General features: G+C 45.0%; 1 protein-coding gene across 1 annotated transcript in view; it reads left to right on the top strand.

Moving 5' to 3' along the window:
- The first annotated feature begins 1,775 nt into the window (after window positions 1–1,775).
- Window positions 1,776–21,317, top strand: part of Slc12a8 (solute carrier family 12 member 8) — a 113,172-nt gene continuing 93,630 nt past the window's right edge. Inside the window, exons 1-3 of the mRNA XM_048346800.1 lie at window positions 1,776–1,876; window positions 9,304–9,495; window positions 11,045–11,276. Of these exons, the coding sequence (XP_048202757.1) occupies window positions 1,826–1,876; window positions 9,304–9,495; window positions 11,045–11,276 (475 nt within the window). The 5' untranslated portion in view covers window positions 1,776–1,825. The remainder of the gene's footprint in view (window positions 1,877–9,303; window positions 9,496–11,044; window positions 11,277–21,317) is intronic.

Raw genomic sequence — 21,317 nt, 5'->3', positions numbered from 1 at the left:
TGTTGTTTTGATTTGCATTTCCTTTATGGCCAGTGATGTAGAGCATTTTTTCATATGTCTATTGGCCATTCTCATTTCCTCATCAGAGAAGTTTCTTTGTAAGTCTTTAGCCCACTTGATGAGGGGGCTATTAGTTCTTTGCGGTTTTGTTTTGGAAGAAGGTAATTTTTTTAGTTCTGCATATATTTTATTTTTTTTATTTTATTATTATTATTTTTTTTGGCCAGTCCTGGGGCTTGGACTCAGGGCCTGAGCACTGTCCCTGGCTTCTTCCCGCTCAAGGCTAGCACTCCACCACTTGAGCCACAGCGCCACTTCTGGCCATTTTCTGTATATGTGGTGCTGGGGAATCGAACCCAGGGCCTCATGTATATGGGGCAGGCACTCTTGCCACTAGGCCATATCCCCAGCCCTGCATATATTTTAGAGATGAGGCCTTTGTCTGTTGAATGTCTGGTAAAGATCTTCTCCCAGTCTGTGGGCTTTCTGTTTATCTTGCAAGCTATGTCCTTTGCCGTGCAGAAGCTCTGCAGTTTGATGCAGTCCCATTTGTCCAACCTTTCTTTGATTTGTAGCCTTTCTGGGTCTTTGTTAAGGAAGTTCCGTCCTGCGCCAAGGAGCCCAAGTGTTTCTCCTACTCCTTCCTTTAGTGTTTTCAGGGTGTCTGTTTTGATTTCGAGGTCTTTAATCCATTTGGAATTGATTTTGGTGCAGAGTGATATATAAGGATCTAGTTTTAGTTTGTTGCATGCGTTGAAAAAATGAATGAGCATCTGATTCTCAAAAATTACCCAATAATGTTTTAAAATCCTAGGGGCCTGGAAGAAAAGAAGGTATAGGAGGTATAGAAGTCAGAGTTTCAGGGTTCAGACAGGAAAAACAGAAACTATGGTACTATTTGTGTGTGTGTGGTGTGTGTGTGTGTGTGTGTGTGTGTGTTTGCATGTTTGCACCTGTCCTGGGGCTTAAACTTAGGGCCTGGGTGCTGTCTCTGAGCTTTTTTGTTCAAGGCTAGTTTATTGGAGATGAGTCTCACAGGCTTGCCTGCCCGGGCTGGCTTTGAATCATGATTTTCAGATCTCAGTCTCCTGAGTAGCTGGAATTACAGGCATGAGCCACTGTTGCCTGGCTATTTTAAGCAGGGAATTGAATATACAGGATGGTTACAACAGTGTTAGAAGAACTGAAGGAGCAAAAAGTGTAGAATAAGGTTCACTGAGGATTAGCTGCCCTTCCTCACCCCTACAACTAGAGCCCTGAAGGGTAAGGGCATTGCCCAAAGCACCACATTGGCTTAACTGGGGCCTCCAACCCCACATTCACTCCAAAGTTGCTTCTACCTGCATACCATTGGCTAAAACCGAGTCACATGACAATACCTGCAAAGAAGCTGGGAATTGTAGTTTACCTGCGCATCCAGAAGGCAAGGGGGCTGAGTTTGTTGAACTACTACTACCAATCCATGTTGCTAGGAGAAAACAAGGATCTTGTTGTAGTGTCAGTCTTCAACTCTCTCTCTCTCTGTGTGTGTGTGTGTGTGTGTGTGTGTGTGTGTGCGTGCATCCACACTCATGACCTGGGCACATACAGGTCTGCTCTGGCACAATATGGTAAGAGTATTCTTTTTAAGCTGGGTCTCCTACCTCTTCCTGTACTACTCCTGACTCCTCTTTCCCTTCCCTGGCCCTCCAGTGACCACCCAGCTGACTTCTCTGCACTCTGTTTACAGGGGGCCCTGGCCCAGCCTCAGCCCTGGTGGAAGATCCAGTTATTCGTGTGGGAGCCAGTGCTGTTCGGAACCTGGGATGGTGTGTTCACATCCTGCATGATCAACATTTTTGGGGTTGTCCTTTTCTTGAGGACTGGCTGGCTGGTGGTGAGTGACGAGCTGGTGGCTCAGGAGCCTCTGGTGGGCGGCTGGCGTGGAGAGCCACCATCCTTGGCCTTCCACATGCAGGCATCAGATTTCCGAAGTGAGAAACAGGATGCCATGCGGGGCATAGCAGGTATTGATCTTTAGATGAGAATCCTGTGAACTGCAATCTCTCAGTTTCAGATGGGAGCCCCCCTGTGGATTTAACTCCAGGAAGTCAGGGTACATCATGGGCGGGACAAGAGCCGGGCAGAGAGATTAAAAGAGATGGGTAGGGGCATTACCTCTAGCCTTTGACCTCTCTGCCTCTCCTGCTGTTCTTCATATCATCACCTGTGGCATCCTATACCAGTTCCTCACCCAGATGGCACTTTGTGGTATGGTGCAGGGGAATGCTTGGTCAGAGTTGTAGGTGCCCTACCTCATATATGTATGTACATATCCTTACAAGAAAGATGTGGTTGTACACACCTATAATTCCAGGACTTAGGTGTCTTAGGCAAGAGATCTAGAGTTCCAGGGCAGTCTGAGTTACATAGTGAATGCTTATCACCAGTCAATCAAATCAATAAAAACACCTTTATAGTACCATCGAAGCCAGTAGTTTACTTACTAAGCCACTGGTTCCTGTGTTCTAGACAAGTTGATACATAATAGTAACTATCCCATGGACACATTGCAGGGCATTAAAGCTCCACTGTGGGTGGCAGGATAGACAGAGTCCTTAGCAGTTGCAGGAGAGGAGAGATTCCTCAGCTCATTTTCCTCCATACCCCAGCTCTGAGCTTAGGGTTTAGCCTTAGCCATAAACTGGGTGAGGCTGAAACTTTTCTGATTAATGGATGGAAAACCTAGATTGAGGGCCAGGAAACTTTCTGGTAGTTTATACTGTGAACTTGTGGTCTCAAATACATAGGGCCCCTAGACTTATAAAAACACAAAGGTGCCAGTGGCTCACGCCTATAATCCTAGCTACTCAGGAGGCTGAGATCTGAGGATTGGGGTTCAAAGCTAGCCCAGGGATAAAAGTCTGTGAGACTCTTATCTCCAATTAACCACCAAAAAGTGGGAAGTAGAGCTGTGGCTCAAGAAGTAGAGCACTAACATTGAGGAAAAAAAGGCTCACTGACAGTGCCCAGTCTCTGAGTTAAGCCCTAGGACTGGCACAAAAACAAAACATATTAATAACAACAACAAAAATGTACAAAGGCTCTAACTGAGATCCCTCATCATGGCAGATAGTCTCAGGCTTCTGATACCTACATTGTTTTTCTTCTTCCTTGGGACCACCTACTGCCAAGCTTGTACTTCAGGGAAACCCATCAACCTGACCTCTGAGGCAGAAGAGATCTGGCCAGTGATGGCATGGACTTCCCTGGCTCCGCCCCTGTTTAGAGATGTTTATGGGAAGGCAGGAGGAAAGAAAGTAGCTTTATACATTTAATTATTACTATTTTGTTGTTATTATTATAGAAATGGCTATTGGAGGGCTGGGAATATGGCCTAGTGGCAAGAGCGCTTGCCTCCTACACATGAAGCTCTTGGTTCGATTCCCCAGCACCACATACATGGAAAATGGCCAGAAGGGGCACTGTGGCTCAGGTGGCAGAGTGTTAGCCTTGAGCGGGAAGAAGCCAGGGACAGTGCTCAGGCCCTGAGTCCAAGGACTGGCCAAAAAAAAAAAAAAGAAATGGCTATTGGAAGTATTACTCCTGTCCCTAACTGTGGGTGCAAGCTATATTAACTATCTGTTGCCGCATAACAAATTACTCCAACACTTAGCAGCTGAAGGCAACAAATTTGTATTCTTTTACAGTATCCGTGGTTCAGGAATCCATGGGTTCAAGATCTGTCACGAGGCTGATGTCAAGCTGCAAGTAAGGGCTGCAGTCTCAGCTGAAGTTTCCACTGGCAAAGGGGCCTGTAGCCAAGACCACAGGAGTAGTGGTTGGCAGGTCTTGGTCCTCATCTATAGGGTTGCCTGTTACAAGGCAGCAGACTTCCACCAAGGCGAGAGAGAGGATGAGAGCATGCACCTGCTGGGTACAGAAGCCACAGTGTAGTTAATATCCTGATCTCAGAGGTGACATCCCATCACTAGTCACTAAAAGCAGGTCACTTACATGACTAAAACAGGAGCCATAAAATGAAAGCATGGGCATGTTTAATCTTATACTTCAAAAGCTATTCACTGGAGATATGGATCAAGTGGTAGAGTGCCTGCCTAGCAAGCACAAGGTCCTCAAACCTACCGGAATCACCAAAATAAACAAAGAAAACACCCTTTAAATTAGACTGTTTTTTGCTCTAGTAGCTTATAAATTATACTAATATTTCCGTCTTTGTGGGATTGTGTGTGTGCGCGCGCGTGCGCACACATATGCATATGTCAGTACTGGGTCTTGAACTCAGGACTTAGGTATTGTCCCTTAGTTGTTTTTTTTTGCTCCAGGCCAACACTCTACCACTTGAGCCACAGCGCCACCTCTGGCTTTTTGTTGGTTAATTGGAGATAAGAGTCTCCTGGACGTGGTTCTGAACTAAAATGTTCAGATCTCAGCTTTCAGCTGGGGTTACAAGTGTGAGCCACCAGTGCCTGTCTTCTGTGGGAAATTATTTCTCAAATAATTTCTTAAAACTTTGAAGCAGGAAAGACAGTGATAGTGTAATAACAGCCAAGTTAACAAAATGTATGGCTCCTGGTTACGGGTACTCCACCTGTGGTAGTCATAACTAATTTGATACAGCTCTGTTGTGGAGAACTGACCCAAGGCCCTAAGGTCATCTGTCACCAGAGGGAGTCATATGTTTTGGTCACTTTACTGTCCTTCACTTTACTGATTAGGGATCATGAGTAGCCTGTGTTCTGCTATAGTGATGGAAGTGGGGAAAAGAGAAACTGGAAGAATGTTCTAGACAGTTGGGAAGACGACAGAAAAATAAGTCTGCAATGGCAAAGGGCTGATCATGTCTTTAGGGATTGATAACAATCAATCAATCAGTGCCCCTTGCATTTGCAATAGATTTTTAAGTGTTAATATGACCTTGAAGTCTTCATTTCAGAGAAACAACCTTTCATACATAAAAATGTGTGTAAGGACAATCATAGCTTATAGTGACAGAAAAATTTATGATGCTAATATAAAATTTTGCCGTTGGGATTATAAATCTTTTCAGTTAAAAAACGTGTGACAGTTTTATGTGAACTTTGGATGGCTTAAGATAAAGCAAGGGTATTAAGCAAATTGGCTTTTCAGCAGATTTCACTAGAACATTGAGCTTTAATTCAGCCTTTTAATGTTTGAGCTGTTACAAAAATGGAGACCAAAAAAAAAACCAAACCCTATTAAGTAAGTTGCAACTGATGTGATCATTTGAATGACTAATGGAAGATTTGCATTCTTAAAAAAAGTGAGTCACTAGGTACAGGATACACTCAAAGGCAAGGGATCACACAAAGGCAGAATGAAGAGGTGATCATGGGGACCATCTTGGGGGCTATCTACCCCACAAACACATCCCTTTTGCCTTTGAATGATCTCTAGTATTAGCTCTGTCATTACATTTATGAAAACAAAGGCAAATGAGAAATCCTCAACATAAGACAGAACTTCTAGGGAATGACATAAAATTTAAATTAGTAGAATTTATGCCAAAATTATTTTTAAATAGAAGATGTTAACTCTAAAGAATAATGTGGAGACATACTTACATCTGAACAACAGAGTAATGTAACAGTTCTGGTGTGAAAACTTAAAAGATACTGTGATAAGCAGATGCCAATAACTCATACCTATAATCCTAGCTGTTCAGGAGCCTGAGGATTGAGGTTCAAAGCCAGCCTGATACTTTTACCTCTTGTTATCTAGCAAAAGCCAGAAGTGGAGCTGTAGTTCAGGTGGTAGAGCACCAGTCTTGAGCAAAAAAGCTAAGGGTCAGTACCCAGCCCCTTAGTTCAATCCACAGAAGCAGCATACACATAAGAAAAGATATTGCTATAGAATATTTCTTTTCGTGCATAGGCCATTTGGAAGCATGGACACAGGAAGAAGAGAAAAGCATTAATTTCTATAAAACCAATAGCACACATGTTCAGATGGCATGCGTGAGGGCTTCTGTGTTGGGGGGCGGGGCACAGGGCTGGGCTGATGGGTGGAGTGGTAAGGAAACTGGGCACTTTGGTTGACTCCAGTCAGTTCTTCTGCCTCTTGTTTCACCAACAGTCATTCATTGCTACCACCCCTAGAAATCACACCAGTGTGCTGGCCTTCAGCTGGCAGTTGCCAGATTTTGTACACATTCCCGTGAGGTCACTGGCACCCTACTTCTTGAGAGAACTCACTCGTAGCCTTGTGCTCCAGTGCAGCCATCAAGGAAGAGACAGAGTGGGTGGGATATTTATACGCTGCACAGTTACAGAGATGAACACTAGTTGTAACAGTGTAAGATTTGCAGCAAAATAAGAATAGGGCAAATAAGATAAATCAAGCGCAAGTGTGACAGATGGCATTCAAAGTGCATTCTGTGTCTCCAATCTGTCTAAAATGTAGCATTTCCTGACAACCTGTGAGATAAATATTATCATCATCTCTATTTCCTGTAAGAGGAATGTGAGCACAGGGCGGTGGTGTCCGTTTACCTGCTGTTGGAGGAGTTCCCTTGTCTGTTCATTTCAAGGCCACTCCACCTCTGAGTGGGCCCTGCCCAGCTTGTATTCACACACTGCCTCCAGTACACATTCTACATGGAGAGCTCTACCTCAGTGCACACACCTGTCCATTGCTAGACTCACACGTCCTCAGCGCTACCCTCTTCTCTTTCCTGTCTCCCATGCTGGGTCAGACAAAGACCCCTCCCCTTGGTCAAAGATTTGTTTGGGTAATACAGAGCACTTCTACGTGGTCTCAGCTGCTTTACCACATCCTGATGCAGCCTTCAAGTTCTCATATATTTAGATTGTATGTATGCATGCATGTATCCATCCATCCATCCATCCATCCATCTATTTTTAAGCTGGTATTGGGATTCAAACTCAGGTCCTCAGGCTCTCCCCTTGGCTTTTTCACCCAAGACTGGTGCTCTACCACTTGAGCCACAGCTCCACTTCTGGCTTTTTGCTAGATCTTTGGATTAAGAACCTCAAAGAGAACATAATAACCCAAAGGAGAAAGAAAATTTGTAGTGCATAGGACCCTGTCTGCAATAGATACTTCTAAGCAAGTAAGTAGAGTCATACTTCCCACTCCCAACTTTCCAACAAGATTCAAATGGTGCTTTAGAATGTCTCAAGTTTAGTACTTTGGCTCTCCAACTTGATTCTTCCTGAAAAACACCCAAATGCAAAGAGAAACTTTGTAAATACACTTTTGGGGAACAGATGGAGACTGAACTGGTGGCTGTCTAGAAGGCAGTTTATGGTTGGATCAAACCTTTGGAAAGGAAGCCTGCCCAGGGACTCATGAAATCTCCCCCATTCAGACCCTCTCTTCTTCCTCAAGATAGCTGACCTGTGAATAAAAAGCAGACCTTTAGGGCTCAAGGGGCGACTTTATCCCTAGAGCTATTTCTGATTTCCATCCCAAAATGAAATAAATCTTTCCAACTCATCTGAAAAGAAAAAGAAAAAAAGACCCTCAAAGACTTTTCTGCTTGGGTTGCCTTTGAACCTTCATCCTTAGATCTCTGCCTCCTGAGTAGCTAGGATTACTGGTGTGACCTAAGGACTTCCCAACTAGTCCTCTTTTTCTGGTGTAGGAGATAGGACCCAGGGACACACAGTAGCAAGCACTCTTACCACTGAACCGCACCCCCAGCCACACATTCTACTTCTATACTGTTTTATTCTCCCAAGGAGTCTGATATGGTTCCTTAAGACCCAGAACACTTCAAGCTAAAAACGAAGTGAAAAACTCATGAGAGTGAGATGGCACAGGTATCACCAAGGCAGGGGAAGGCAGCTCATTCTCTCCTCCCAGAGAGAGCTTCTCCGGCCAGCTATCTCATGCAGGCCATCGAAAGCCAGAGGAACATCACAGCCCCAGGACCTTGTCCTCCAGGGGTCTCTGAGGGGACAGTGGGCAGAAGCAGTTATTCCCCTGGGTCTACTAGCTAATAAATGAGGTCAAATGCAAATATCCCCGAGTATTTATATAAATCAGCAGGATTTATATAAACCAGTAGGACTGGGGTAGCAAAATGTTGGGAACAGAAATAGAAGAGCAGAAAGCTGTTCAGCTCTGACTCACAGGCCAGCAGGAGAACTCCAGTGTCCCCCATGTACAGAACAGAGAATCCCCAACCCTAGATCTGGTGCTGCCCACTCTTCATTCTCTCCCCTACTCCCAGCACCCTGGAGTCTCACCTTCCAGAATGTCCTGACCCTGCCCTTATGAAATAGGTAGTACTGCATCAGCCAGAAGCTGAGTCCATTCCCCCTCTGGGACTCTGGCTTTGTACATTCAAGTGTGTCTTCCTGCATGTGCCTGTGTGTGTGTGTGTGTGTGTGTGTGTGTGTGTGTGTGTGTGTGTGTGTATTTTCTCTTGGCAAGCATTTAATGAACATTTCGTGTGCAGAGGCTGAGCTCAGCAGAGGAGAATAAAATCTCCTGCTGCCAGAGGGCTCACAGCCTAGAGGGGCAAATCTGGAAAGAAACTTGGTACAGCAAGAATTGTGATAAGTACTAAGCCCTGGGACTGGAAGGGCAAAGAGGAGAGGCGACAGGAACAGTTCTGGGGGAGAAAATCCTAACCCCTAAGCTCTCAAGGATGCACTTGTAATCCCAACTCCTCAGGAGGCTGGGATCTGAGGATCGTGGTTAGAAGCCAGCTCAGCAAGAAAGTCCTGGTGAGACTTTTTATCTCCAATTAACCACTCAAAAACCAGAAGTGAGGGCTGGGATGTAGCTCAGTGGCAAAGCACTTGCCTAGCAAGTGCAACGTCCCGGGTTCGATCCCCAGTACCAAAACAAAACAAAAAAAAAACCAAACACAAACCAGAAGTGACACTGTGGCTCAAAGTGGTAGAGCACTAACCTTGTGCAAAAGAGCTCAGGGACAGCGCCTAGGCCCTGAGTTCAAGCCCCACAGCTGACAAACAGACAAACTAAAGAAGGACACACTGGAGTTTGCAAATGGAGTTCCAGGCAGAGGAGCAGGAAAGGCCTTCCAGGCAGGGAGGCCAGGTGGGGAGGAAGGCAGCAAGGAGAGAGCCCGTTCCTGCATGCCAGGCTTCGGGGGACAAATTAGGAAGTGCCCCATGCGTAACTGGAGTGGCCCTGGGAGGTCACTGGAGAGCTAGTAGAGTTGCATGTGTTCCATTCCCTAGAACCCTGGGCGGGTGCAGGGTGGAGAGGGTGCCTAGGGCTCCCAGAGGGGTCTGCTCTGACCTGCTGCTCCTGACCCCGGCCACGCTTTTTGCTGTTTCACTGCAGGGAAACACAGGCGTGCCCCTGGGCATGCTGCTGGTGTCCTCTATCGTCCTCGTGGCCCTCGTCACTGTGCTGTCTGGCATTGGCCTTGGGGAGCATGGCCGTGTGGGCAGTGGCGGCGTCTACTCCATGATCTCCTCCGTCCTCGGCGGGCAGACAGGAGGCACCATTGGGTTGCTCTATGTGTTTGGACAGGTGAGCCCACAGTGCCTGTTACTCTGCCCCCAGCCTCTCTTCCCCTTCCTCATATTATACTTGGTTCAAGGCAGAGGGAGGCATGATGGCCCCACTATAGAGATGAGCAGGGAAGCAGGCAGAGCCAAGCCACAGCCCTGGGCCCTTCGTCTACAACTCCTACACTCCACTTGGCCTATCTCCATTCTGGAGCCCAGGTAGCAGCCAACTGGCCTGGGCCACAGCCTCTCATGCTCTGAGAGGAGGGCATTGTCCCTTGTCCAAGGACTCTTCTGGAAGTAGGCCCTGCCCACCTGGGCTAACACACACCTGAGGGCTTGCAAGGGGGCTTGGTAGCAAGTCCTTGTGTGTGATGCATGCGCCAGTCCTGGGGCTTGAACTTGGGGTCTGGGCACTATCCCTGAGCTTTGTTTGCTCAAAGCTAGCACTCTACCACTAGAACCACAGCTCTACTTCCTGCTTTTTGGTAGTTAATTGGAGATGAGTCTCATGAACCTGGCTATGAATCTCAATCCTGAGATCTCAGCCTTCTGAGTAGCTAGGATTATAGGTGTGAGCCACCGGGTCTGGACTCCATCACTCTTCAGTGGTGCTTTCCTTGAGCTGGGGCGGTAGCTCCATGCAGACTTTGCCTTGCCTGCACTGAGGTCTGGACCCATCCCCAGTACTATAAATAAACAAAAGGTACCTGCCTCATTTTGGAGAAAGATCTTTAAGTACAGTATAGGCTGAGCCTAATCTAGGAACCTGAAACCTATGACACTTTGGGAGCATCCTATCAAATGGGGCTCAAAAAGTTCTGATTCTGGAGCCAGGTGTAGGTGGCAAAAGCCTTTAATCCCAGCACTTGGGAGGCCAAGGCAGAAGGATCTCAGGTGCAAGCCAGCCTGGGCTACAGTATCAAGACCTTCACAACAAAAAGCCTACCCAGCAAATAAATAAAAGTTTCAGATGAAAAGATGTGCCCTATGCTGTCATTTCTATTTCCATCTATTAGATATTTAAGATATTAATAACAGTCTACAAAGAAATGGAAACACTGATTTGCTGCAGCTTTGGGATCCCAGCATATTCTTGATCTAAACTTAGATTCTGTTGGTGAAGACAGCAGGCAGAGCAGTCCAAAGGCCTCTCGTGCCTCTTGTGCATCTCTTCCTCCTGCTCCCATGAGCTTTTCCTCTTGCTACCACAGCCAGGAAACCAAGTGCAGGTGGCTCACGCCTGTAATCCTTGCTGCTCAGGAGGCTGAGATCTGAAGATCATGGCTCAAAGCCTGTTTATGCAGGAAAGCTCCTGAGACTTTTATCTCCCTTTAACCACCCAAAAGCAAAAAGCCACAAGTGGAGCTGTGGCTCAAGTGATTGAACGCCAGCCTTGAAAGAGCAAGCAGAAACTGGGGCCTAAGGCAGATACAGTGGTGGCAAGGGCAGGTTCTACCCCTCCCTGTGTCCCAAGAGTCTGCTGTGAGTGTTGGGCTTGCAGGTTTTGCCCTCAGGCTCCTGATGTTCCTCGGTCCCATGCATTTCTTCCACTTGGACTGGCGGGGCAGTGTGTTGCAGGAGCCATGTACATCACCGGCTTTGCTGAATCCATCTCCGATCTGCTGAGTCTCAGGAACATCTGGGCCGTGCGAGGAATTTCAGTTGCTGTACTTCTGGCCTTGCTGGGGATCAACCTAGCAGGGGTCAAATGGATCATCCGCCTCCAGCTCCTGCTGCTGTTCCTGCTGGCTGTGTCCACTCTAGACTTTGTAGTGGGCTCTTTCACACACCTGGATCCCGGTAAGCCTTTTGGAGTTCCATATGTGACCCACGGCCCACAGATCTGCACTGCTTTGTAGTATTTCAAGGAGTAGATTGGCAGAGTTTCCTCCCCTGCTCCTAGGCTTTACCTACCACTCAGGTGGGCCACTCCTGATCAGGTGAGCGTGACAACTCAGTGTGGCCTTGAGGGCCCCAAAGCTTTCTGCACCCTTACATTTCCACTCTGGACATTTCCATATTTCTTTTGCTTTTCTTTCCATTTAAAACACAACCCTGGGACTGGAGATGTATCTCAGTGGGATAGAGCCCTTGCCTGGCATGCAGAAAGTCCTTAAGTTCAATCCTAGTATTGCAAAAATAATAAAGTAACTTATTTTCTAATTGTTGTCTGTTTCCCTACCCCATCCTCTTCCTCCTTAAAAAACTTAAACTTGTAATTCTAGCTACTGAGGAGGCTAAGATCAGAGGATCATAGTTTGAAACTGGCCTGTACAGGAAAATCTTGAGAAATTCTATTCTTCAATTAATCAGCAAGAAGCTAGGCTGGAGGCATGGCTCACATGGTAGAGCACCAGCTACATAGCAAAACAGAGTGAGCGTGATGCTTCTGGTACCGGTACAAACACCACAATAAGAATACCAGTAAAATAAACACCACAAAGCCCAGCAAATGTATGTTAAACAATCCCCCCCCCCTAAAAAGATGCTATGCCTAACAGTGACTAGGAGACTGAGAAATAAATAAATATGAGGTTAGAGAAGAAAAATAGACTTTCTGTTTGTGTGGGGTAGATCTGATATAACTATTAACAAATGTTGACGGTATGTTAATAATTTGTGTTTATCATTTTCTGTATCAATTATTTTTTCAAAATGAAATTATGAATCTTTTGACAAAGCTTAAAGGATAAAAAAAAGACCACCTAGGTATAGTTTTTTTTATTTTATCCTATCTGTGTACTGGAGCCCGGGGTCTCCGAGGCCTGCAGGAGGCTGGGCCAGTCCAACCCTCCATCCTTCTGCTCTATGTGTGCGCTTCTGTAGTTCTGTAGCTTTCTAGTTTGCCATCCAAGGCGTCTTTGCTTCTCTCCTGCTAGCAGAGCTGTTCCTGGGATGTTTGTAGAAAAGAGACAACAGCCTGACAGTTCTCTGGCATTTCAGGGACTCTGTCTGGACATGGCCATGGTGAGCGGCGTCAGCACTAGAATACAGACAAGGAAAGGGAGGGGGGCCTGGCAGCTATGTTTAAGGAAATCTGCCCAGGCAGCCATGCTGTGCCCGGTGTTGTCCCTAGATTTTACCTGGCTTATCTTACTTATCATCACTGCTTGAGATAAGAGCAGTTTGCCCATATTGCAGATGAAGAAACAGAGACTCAAAGAAGCTATCATTTGTGAACACTTATGGCAGAACTAGGATTTGAAACTGGATGTTTGACTGAACAGCTGAGCAGCTGAGCCATTTCCCAAAGTGGGAAGTCGACCTGGTTTACTTTTTCCTTGTATGTGAGTCTTTTTGTAATAGCAACTCTGCTCTTCCACTCCCAAGATGCCCTTGATATGTGCTCTGAGCATTTGTTGTGTATGTGAGTACTGGAGGATTGAACTCAGGGCCCCATACTCTAAGCTTTTTTTTTACTAACAGCAGATACTCCCCCACTTGAAGTATGCCTCCAGTTCAGCATTTTGCTAGTTAATTAGAGATGCTGTCTTGCAGATTTTTCTGCCCAAGCTGGCTTTGAATTATGATCTTGCAAGACTCAGTCTCCTAAGTAGCTAGGATTACACATGTGAACCACCAGCACCTGGCTTTGCACACTCTGGTTGATCATAATTATGTTGGCTGCAGATTGTCAGTAGTCAGTTGATGCACACTGATCTGGCTGTACTGCTTCCTTATATGTTATCATTATTTTGTTGGAAAATTGTGATTGCTCTGAAATCCCTGGATGCCGTCTATCCTCTGGCATTCCAGACCTGAACCCAGAGTCCTTAGCGGTGCCATGACCCTGCATGTAAAGCTTAAGTCCTGTACTGAAGGCATTCCAGGACTCCTCCAGCTCTAAGGGCCATGGGGTGTTTGTCTACAGGATCCCATGCAGGGTGCTAGCTCTTTGGAGCATCTCCATTGGAGAGAAAGGGTAGTGTGTGTGTGTGTGTGTGTGTGTGTGTGTGTGTGTGTGTGTGTATGCATACACACATACATGCATGCCAGCCTGGGGCTTAGATTTAAGGCCTGGGCACTGACCCTGAGCTTTTGTGCTCAAGACTAGTGCTCTACCACTTGAACCATAGCTCTACTTCTAGATTTATTTTTCCCAGTCCTGGGGCTTGAACTCAGGGCCTGAGCACTGTCCCTGGCTTCTTTTTGCTTAAGGCTAGCACTCTACCACTTGAGCCACAGTGCCACTTCTAGCTCTTTCTATATATGTGGTGCTGAGGAATCAAACCCACAGCTTCATGTATGCGAGGCAAGCACTCTACTACTAGGCCATATTCCCAATCCCATATTTCCAATCCCATATTCTGGATTTTTTTTTTTGTAGTTCATTGGAGATAAGAGACTCATGAATTTTCCTGCCCAAGCTGGCTTTGAACTGCAATCTTCAGATCTGAGCCACATGAGTAGCTAGCATTACAAGCATTGAGCTACTAGCAGCTGGCTGAAAGGGTTTTCTTTTTTAGCTGTTGTTGTTTAATCTAGTCTCGTCTCCAGAGAGCCCATACGGAGCAAGGCATACTGGTTTGGGGCTGCCAAGCTATCAGTGAAGGAGAAACAGAGTCTACTCTCGTCCTTGATTCCTGAGTACTCTCCCATCTGTCCACATAGCCCCTGAAAGAATGTATTAGTTAAAATGCAGGTTGACACTGATGGCCCCTTTGAAGCCTTAATAGACTCAGGTGTTTTCCTTCTAGTTGACCAGAACTGTTCTTGGCTGGTCTTCTGAGTGACTCCAAATATCCCCCTTTCCTTCTGGTCAGTGTATTAGCAAGGCATAGTGTGAGCCAACATTTCTTTTCACTATTTTGCATAGTAACAAGCCCTTCTAGAATCTGTGCTTTATATGCTCGGTTTTCTTTGTGGTTAAAACTTCAAACTGAAACCAGACCATAAACCTTCAGAATGAATTTAGCAGAGTGACTTTCACTACTTGAAACAATAACAACAACAGAAAAACCCAAACAGACACGTCTATATACATAGACATTTGAAAAATGACTGGAAGGAACTCTGCCTGTCCTACAGTGTTTGTCTGTGGATTGACATTGTGTGCACCTGTATAAGTTGACTTATACTTTTCCCTTCCACTGACTAGGGTTACTGTTTAAAAATGAATAATAACAGGCATTTTTTGAGCAGTTGAGCAGATGGTTCCTCCTCTTCTCACCACAGCTTCCCTTACTATGAAAATGGTGCATTAGTGCGGAATGCTGCTACCGAGTGATGACCCACTACCACCGCGTTGTTAACTAAGGCCCACAGTTGGGACTCACGCTTGGCATTGTCCATGTTGTTTGTGTTGACAGGGCATTCACGCTGTGTATTCACATCATCCGGAGTGTAGCCACATCATCCAGAGTGCCCTAAAAAACCCACCCAAAACCTGTGCTACAGAAGTGGAGCTGTGGCTCAAAGTGGTGGCGAATGAGACTTGAGCTGAAGAGCTCAGGGACAGCGCCCAGGCCCAGAGTTTAAATCCCACGACCAACCAAAACAAACAAACCTGTGCTCCATTGAATCATCCCTGTTGAAACCTGCCACGGGCTCCTTAATCCACTGTGACCAGGAACTACACAGTAGCAATAATGGAGGCCAGATGGGGAACTGAGGTTTGGGGGGCAAGGGGACCGGTAGCCTTCCTCCAGCTTCAGATCCCAAGGTTCCATGAACCAAGGGTTTTATTGGTCTTGTGCAAGGAATTAAGGTACAGACTTACCAGTGACGTGTTTTTGTGTACAGGTGGTAGATGACCTTCTTATCCTGGGGCTGAGAGCCAAACAGTAAGCTGCTTACCATTTGCATAAACCCAAGTCTACCCTCAATCTCCCTCACAGTTTAGGGTGGAGGTGGCCCACACCCAGGATAGAAGTTTGAGTTCTGGGTAAGCCAGGACTGATTGACCTTTCCAGAAAACTCTCAGTGTTCTGCCAGTGTATGTTGGAAGAAGGCCTTCCAAACTCCCAGTCCTTTCCGGGTCTCACAGCTTGGATTTTGGGGCTCTTACACCTCCCCACCCCTGCAAACACCTGACAAACACTCCCCTTCCTCACTGTTTCCAGAGCTTTCTTTGCCTTTTCTCCGAATGTCCTGTAGCTAGAATCATATCCTTTGTAGCCTTCTCAGACCCGCTTCTCTCACCAGGAAATATGCACTTTGGATTCCTCAGTGTCCTCTTGTGGCTTGGTAGCTCATTTCTTTGTTGCTGTTGTTTTAAATCACCGAATTATGTATTCTATTGTCTGACTGGTCTTGGTGGTATACACCTAGATTCCCAGCTCTTGGGAGGCTGAGGCAGGAGGATTGCAAGTTGAAGGGGTCATGGTGCCTGAGCCACATAGTGAGACCCTGTCTCAAAACAAGCCTGACAAGACTGTAAGTTCTAAAAATTTGAAAAAAACAAAAACAAAAAAAGACTGTAAGTTCCACCCCAGGGAGGGCTCCATGCAGGTACCCCCCACCTATTTAAGTCTGGGCCCAGTACCTGAGTTACCTAGGTAACTGGCATACCTGGAGGCAGTTACCTCCTTCTCTGAGGTCACATCCAATCCACCTGGCCATACCTCCGGCCCTTCCCTATATAATCTGGCTCAACTTGAGTCCCTGTGCTCTTTCCTTTTCTCTTACTCTCTTTCTCTCTCTCTTCTTCCTTCACCTCTGTCTCCATCTTGTATGGGCTGGCAGCTTGCTCTCCCCCCAATAAACTCTTCTCTGCCTGGGTTTTCTTTCCTGTGAACCTTACAAAAACAAAACACAAAAATGAAATATTCTGTTGTCTGAAAGTGTGTACCATGGGTTATCCATTCATCTACTGGAAGACAGCTTGCTGGCTTCCAGTTTGGACCCATTATGAATAAACGTGTCATGAACCCCCTTGCTCAGCATGTTGGGCAGCATGGGTTCTAGCTAGTATGATTGCTGGACCGCGTGGAAAGCCTGTGTTGGCCTTTGAAAGGAGATGTCTTCCAAAGCCATCTTCCCCAGCCAGGGGGATGAGGGCGTATGGCTGCATGCCTTACCATTCCTGGAGACAAGAGTCTTGAGAACTTTCTATGCCTAGGCTGGCCTTGAACCGTAATCTCCTTAGCTTTGCTTCCCAAATAGCTAGGATTATAGGCTTAGGCTACCATGTATGGCCCTTTAAAAAAAAAAACCAAAATACAAAATATGGTTTTTTGTTATTATAACAAAAAAAATCCTGAAATCTGTAGAAAGTAAAAAATTTCTCCCTTCACTCCATTCTCGAACTCCTAAAACCTCTAAAGGAGATGGATCCATATCTTTTTTTTTTTTTTTTTTTTTGGTCGTAGGGCTTGAACTCTGGGCCTTGGCACTGTCCCTGAGCTCTTTTGCTCAAGGGTAGCACTCTACCACTCTGAGCACTTCCACGTTTCTGGTGGTTATTTGGAAATAAGAGCCATGGACTTTCCTGCGCAGGCTGGCTTTGAATGGCAATCCTCAGGTCTCAGCCTCCTAAATAGCTAGGATTACAGGTGTGAGCCACCAGCGCCTGGCTGATCCATATCTTTTGCAGTTGATTTCCTACCTGTACATGCACAGGGGCAGGCACACAAACACATAAGGCATATCTCTTTGTAAAAATATACTTAAATTCTACATTGTCTGCCCCCAACCCCCATACTCTATAATGTGTCACAGGCATCTTTACTTGTCAGTACATTTAGGATGAACTCATTCTTTTCTACCACCTGTATAGCGTATTATACTGCAGATCTTAGAACGCTTTATGTTTAAAGACTGCTCTAGTAATGGATATTGGAATTTTCTAGTGTCTGACCATTACAGATACAGTTGTTGTGACTATCTTGTATAAAAGTTGGAGCTTGTTTTTGCAGCATCATATCTTACAAATAGAACCCAAAGATCAAGTACATTTGGAATTTTGTTAGGTTCTGACAAATTGTTTTCCAATAAGATTGTTCCATCCTGAACTCTCCCAAATACTATTGATTCCTATTGATTCTATTGATTTATCCTATTGATTCTTCAACTGAGTGTTGATGGCTATAATCCTAACTACTCAGGAGGCTTTGACCCAAGGATCACAATTTGTTGTTGTTTTTTTAAATTTTTATTGTCAAACTGATGTACAGAGAAGTTACAGTTTCATACATTAGGCATTGGATACATTTCTTGTACTGTTTGTTACCTCCTCCCTCATTCCCCCCTCTATCCTCCCCACCCCCCCATGAGTTGTTCAGTTGATTTACACCGAACAGTTTTGCATGTATTGCTTTTGTAGTCGTTTGTCTTTTTATCCTGTGTCTCTCGATTTTGGTATTCCCTTTCACTTTCCTAGTTCTAATACCAGTATACACGGTTTCCAATGTACTCAGATAAGATACAGTGATAGTGCAGGTACAACCACAGGAAGGGGATACAAGAGGATCATCAACAATAGAAGCTACAGTTTCACATGGCATGTTGAAAGTAATTACAACAGTGATAAAACAGTCGTTTCCATAACATGGAGTTCATTTCACTTAGCATCATCTTATGTGTTAATAAGGGTATATAGCTATTGGGCTCTTGTGAAGGATCACAATTTATATCCAGCTTGAGTAGGAAAGTCTGTGAAACTCTTATCTTAATTAACCAGCAAAAGGCCAAAAGTGGAGCTATGGCTCAAGTTGGTAGAGTACCAGCCTTGAGCCAAAAAGCTCAGACACAGTACTTAGACCCTGAGTTCAAGCCCTGTATTAGAAAAGAGAAAAGGTTATTGATTATTCATTTCTTGGAAAATATTGGGAAGGCTTAATCTTTTAAATTTCTGCCAGGTGGATAAAAATAATCCTTTTAATTTGCTTTTCTTAAATCATTAATGAGGATTGTTTTTTCATATTTTATTACAATTTGCATTAAATTTTGGTCTTATCTACATAACCTTTATCTAATTTTTTCCTGAATCTATTTTATTCATTAATAATTAACAGGCTCTCTTCTGTCTTAGCAATGACTCCAACATAAAATGAATATTTGTTTAGCTTATATTAGTGTCAGGCATTTGTTATACATGTTGAAACATTTTTAACAATGTCATTTGTCCTTGTAAAATTAATTTTATAATCTGGGTACAAGTGACTCATACCTGTAATCCTAGCCACTCAGGAGACTGGGATCTAGACGACCTAGATTCAATGTTAACCGGAATGGATCTAGGTTCAAGAGATTCCACCTCTAAAATAACCAGCAAAAATCTGATCTGGAGACTTGGCTCACGTGATAGAGTGTCAGCAGAGGAAGTATGAGGTGTGAGTTCAAACCCAGTACTGACAAAACAAAACAAAACAAAACAAAAAAAAACCCCAAACCTGCCACAACTGTGGACTTAAGACAACAGAAATGTTTTTCTCTTGTAGTTCTGGAAGCTTGAAGTCAGAAGTGTTGGCAGGGCCACTTCCACTGCAAGGCCCTAGAGTCGAGTTCTTCCTTGCGGCTTCCTGCTTCTGGTGGCCCCAGGTGCTTCTTAGCTTGGCTGGTGGCTGCAGTACTCCAATCTCTGCTTCTGTCTGTCTTCGTTGTTGTTTCTGAGCAACTTGTCACTGCACAAAGGTCTGACTTGGGGAGTCCAGGCTGATTTCTCTGAGTGATCCTTAAGGTCATCTGCAAAAATGCTTTCTCCAGACAAGCTCACCCTCACAGGTTGTTGCAGTGGAGATGTGGACACATTTTTTAAAGTTACCATTTTACCTACTTAATTCCATTAAAAAAATTGCTCCATTTTCTAGGATGTGAGGACCATTTGAAAATGGTCCAGAGAGTTTTCCACTACTTCCTAGTATGTCTAGTGTTCCCTGAATTTGATTCTTCTTGCTGAGGCCTGCCATTGGCCTGTTTCTCCTACATGGAAGGTCCCCATGCTTGAGTCCCAGCTGCAGTGCCCAGGGTCATCGCTGTGGACCCCCAGGCATCCAGGACCCCTGCTCTGCCCTGCCTTCTCCTTTTATTCCCTGGGTCTTGAACTCAAGGCCTCCTGCTCTTGCTTGGCTTTTTTGCTCAAGGCTTATACTTTACCACTTGAGCCACAGCTACACTTCTGGCAAAAAACATTTTTTTATTTGAAAGTGCTAAAATCAGAGGGGCTATAGTTACTTAAGTCAGGCAGAGTATATTTCCTTTTGGACAATGTCATCCCTTCCCTTGCTTTCTCCCAGTTTTCCCTTCCCATCCCACCTACAAGTTATACCGTTCATTTTCAATATAGTGTTCAGTGAGTGCCACTGCTGTATTTGTTCACCTTTCCCCCCTCCATTTCGGTGCCTCCTCTTGCCCTCCCAAAAACATATAGACAAGTAAGACTGATTAATGGGGGATAAGAGTCCTAGCTGGTTTCAAACCTTGATCCTCAGATCTCAGGAGTTCAATGCTCTTCTGATTCCTGTTCATGGAAGATTACTGTTTCTCCTCTAAGTGTGAGTTCTTCCCTTTACTATGCTGTTCCAAAAATCAGAGTGAAAATTTCTATTCTTTGGTCTGGATATTTTCTGCCTGGGGTTTTTCAATTATTGCTTTGATAATTTCCTCCCCTTTGTTTATTATGTGTTTTTGAGTTTTTTATTTGTTTATTTTGTTGGGAGCCTTGAACTCACAATCCTTCTGCCTCACCCTCCCAAGTAGCTGAGATTACAGGTGTGTATGGTGATGCCCATCTCACACCTGTTCTTTCTGTTGCTCCCTCTCTATTTCTCTACCATGTTGTGATCTAGTCTTGGAGCCCCTTAACAGAGGCTGAGCTTGCATTTTTCAGACTTCAAAATGGTGAGCTAAATAAATCTCTCTTTTTTTTCTTTTTCTTTTTCTTTTTCTGCTGGTCTTGGGGCTTGAACTCAGGGCCTGGGTGCTGTCCCGGAGCCTCTTTGTGTTCAAGGCTAGCATTCTACCACTTGAGTCACAGCACCACTTACAGCTTTTTTGAGTAGTTTACTGGAGATAAGAGCCTCATGGGATTTTGGTTCACTGGATATTGTATATATGCTTACCTGAACTAGGGAAGGGAAAGAAATATGTGGGAGGGTGTAATAAATATGACAAGAAATGCACTCACTACCTTATTATGTAACTGTACATCACCTTGTCAATAAAATTTAATTAAAAAAAAAAAAGAGTCTCATGGGGACTTTTCTGCCCAGGCTGGTTTTGAACTGCGATCCTTGGATCTCAACCTCCTGAGTAGCTAGGGTTACAGGCATGAGCTCTAGTGCCTGGTTTTCTTTTTCCTTTTTAAGTATCCAACTCCAGGTTTGTTTGTTTTTTTGTGTGTGTTGTTGTTGTTGTTGTTGTTGTTGTTGTTTGGCTAGTCCTGGGGCTTAGACTCAGGGCCTGAGCACTGTCCCTGGCTTCTTTTTGCTCAAGGCTAGCACTCTGCCACTTGAGCCACAGCGCCACTTCTGGCCATTTTCTGTATATGTGGTGCTGGGGAATTGAACCCAGGGTTTCATGTATTGGAGGCAAGCACTCTTGCCACTAGACCATATCCCCAGCCCCCAACTCCAGGTATTTTGTTGTAGCAAAATAAAGTGGACTAATCTGGTCAGTTTCTATTAGTCATTCCTCTGATACAGAGCTCTCCCATTTTCTTCCAGGGACTTGCCTAGATGATGCAGTTCTGAGATTAGCAAGGGTGGAGGGTGAGGAGGAGCTGGGAGGCACATGATTAGGGCAGAGACTTTAATTTAGTCATTAGTTATCTGGTATATTCTCTCTCCTACCGCGTCCTGCCTTAAGCTCTTTCTGTGTGTCTCTCTCTGTGTCTCTTGTTTATTTTTTCCCCAAAGTTCCCATCACCATGGATTTTCTTCATCACCCCTCTTTCCTCATCTT

The sequence above is a fragment of the Perognathus longimembris genome, chromosome 5, assembly GCF_023159225.1.
Source record: "Perognathus longimembris pacificus isolate PPM17 chromosome 5, ASM2315922v1, whole genome shotgun sequence".
Classification (NCBI taxonomy): Eukaryota; Metazoa; Chordata; class Mammalia; order Rodentia; family Heteromyidae; genus Perognathus; species Perognathus longimembris.
Note: the sequence above shows the minus strand (reverse complement) of the source record. Positions and strands in the feature narration are given on the sequence as shown.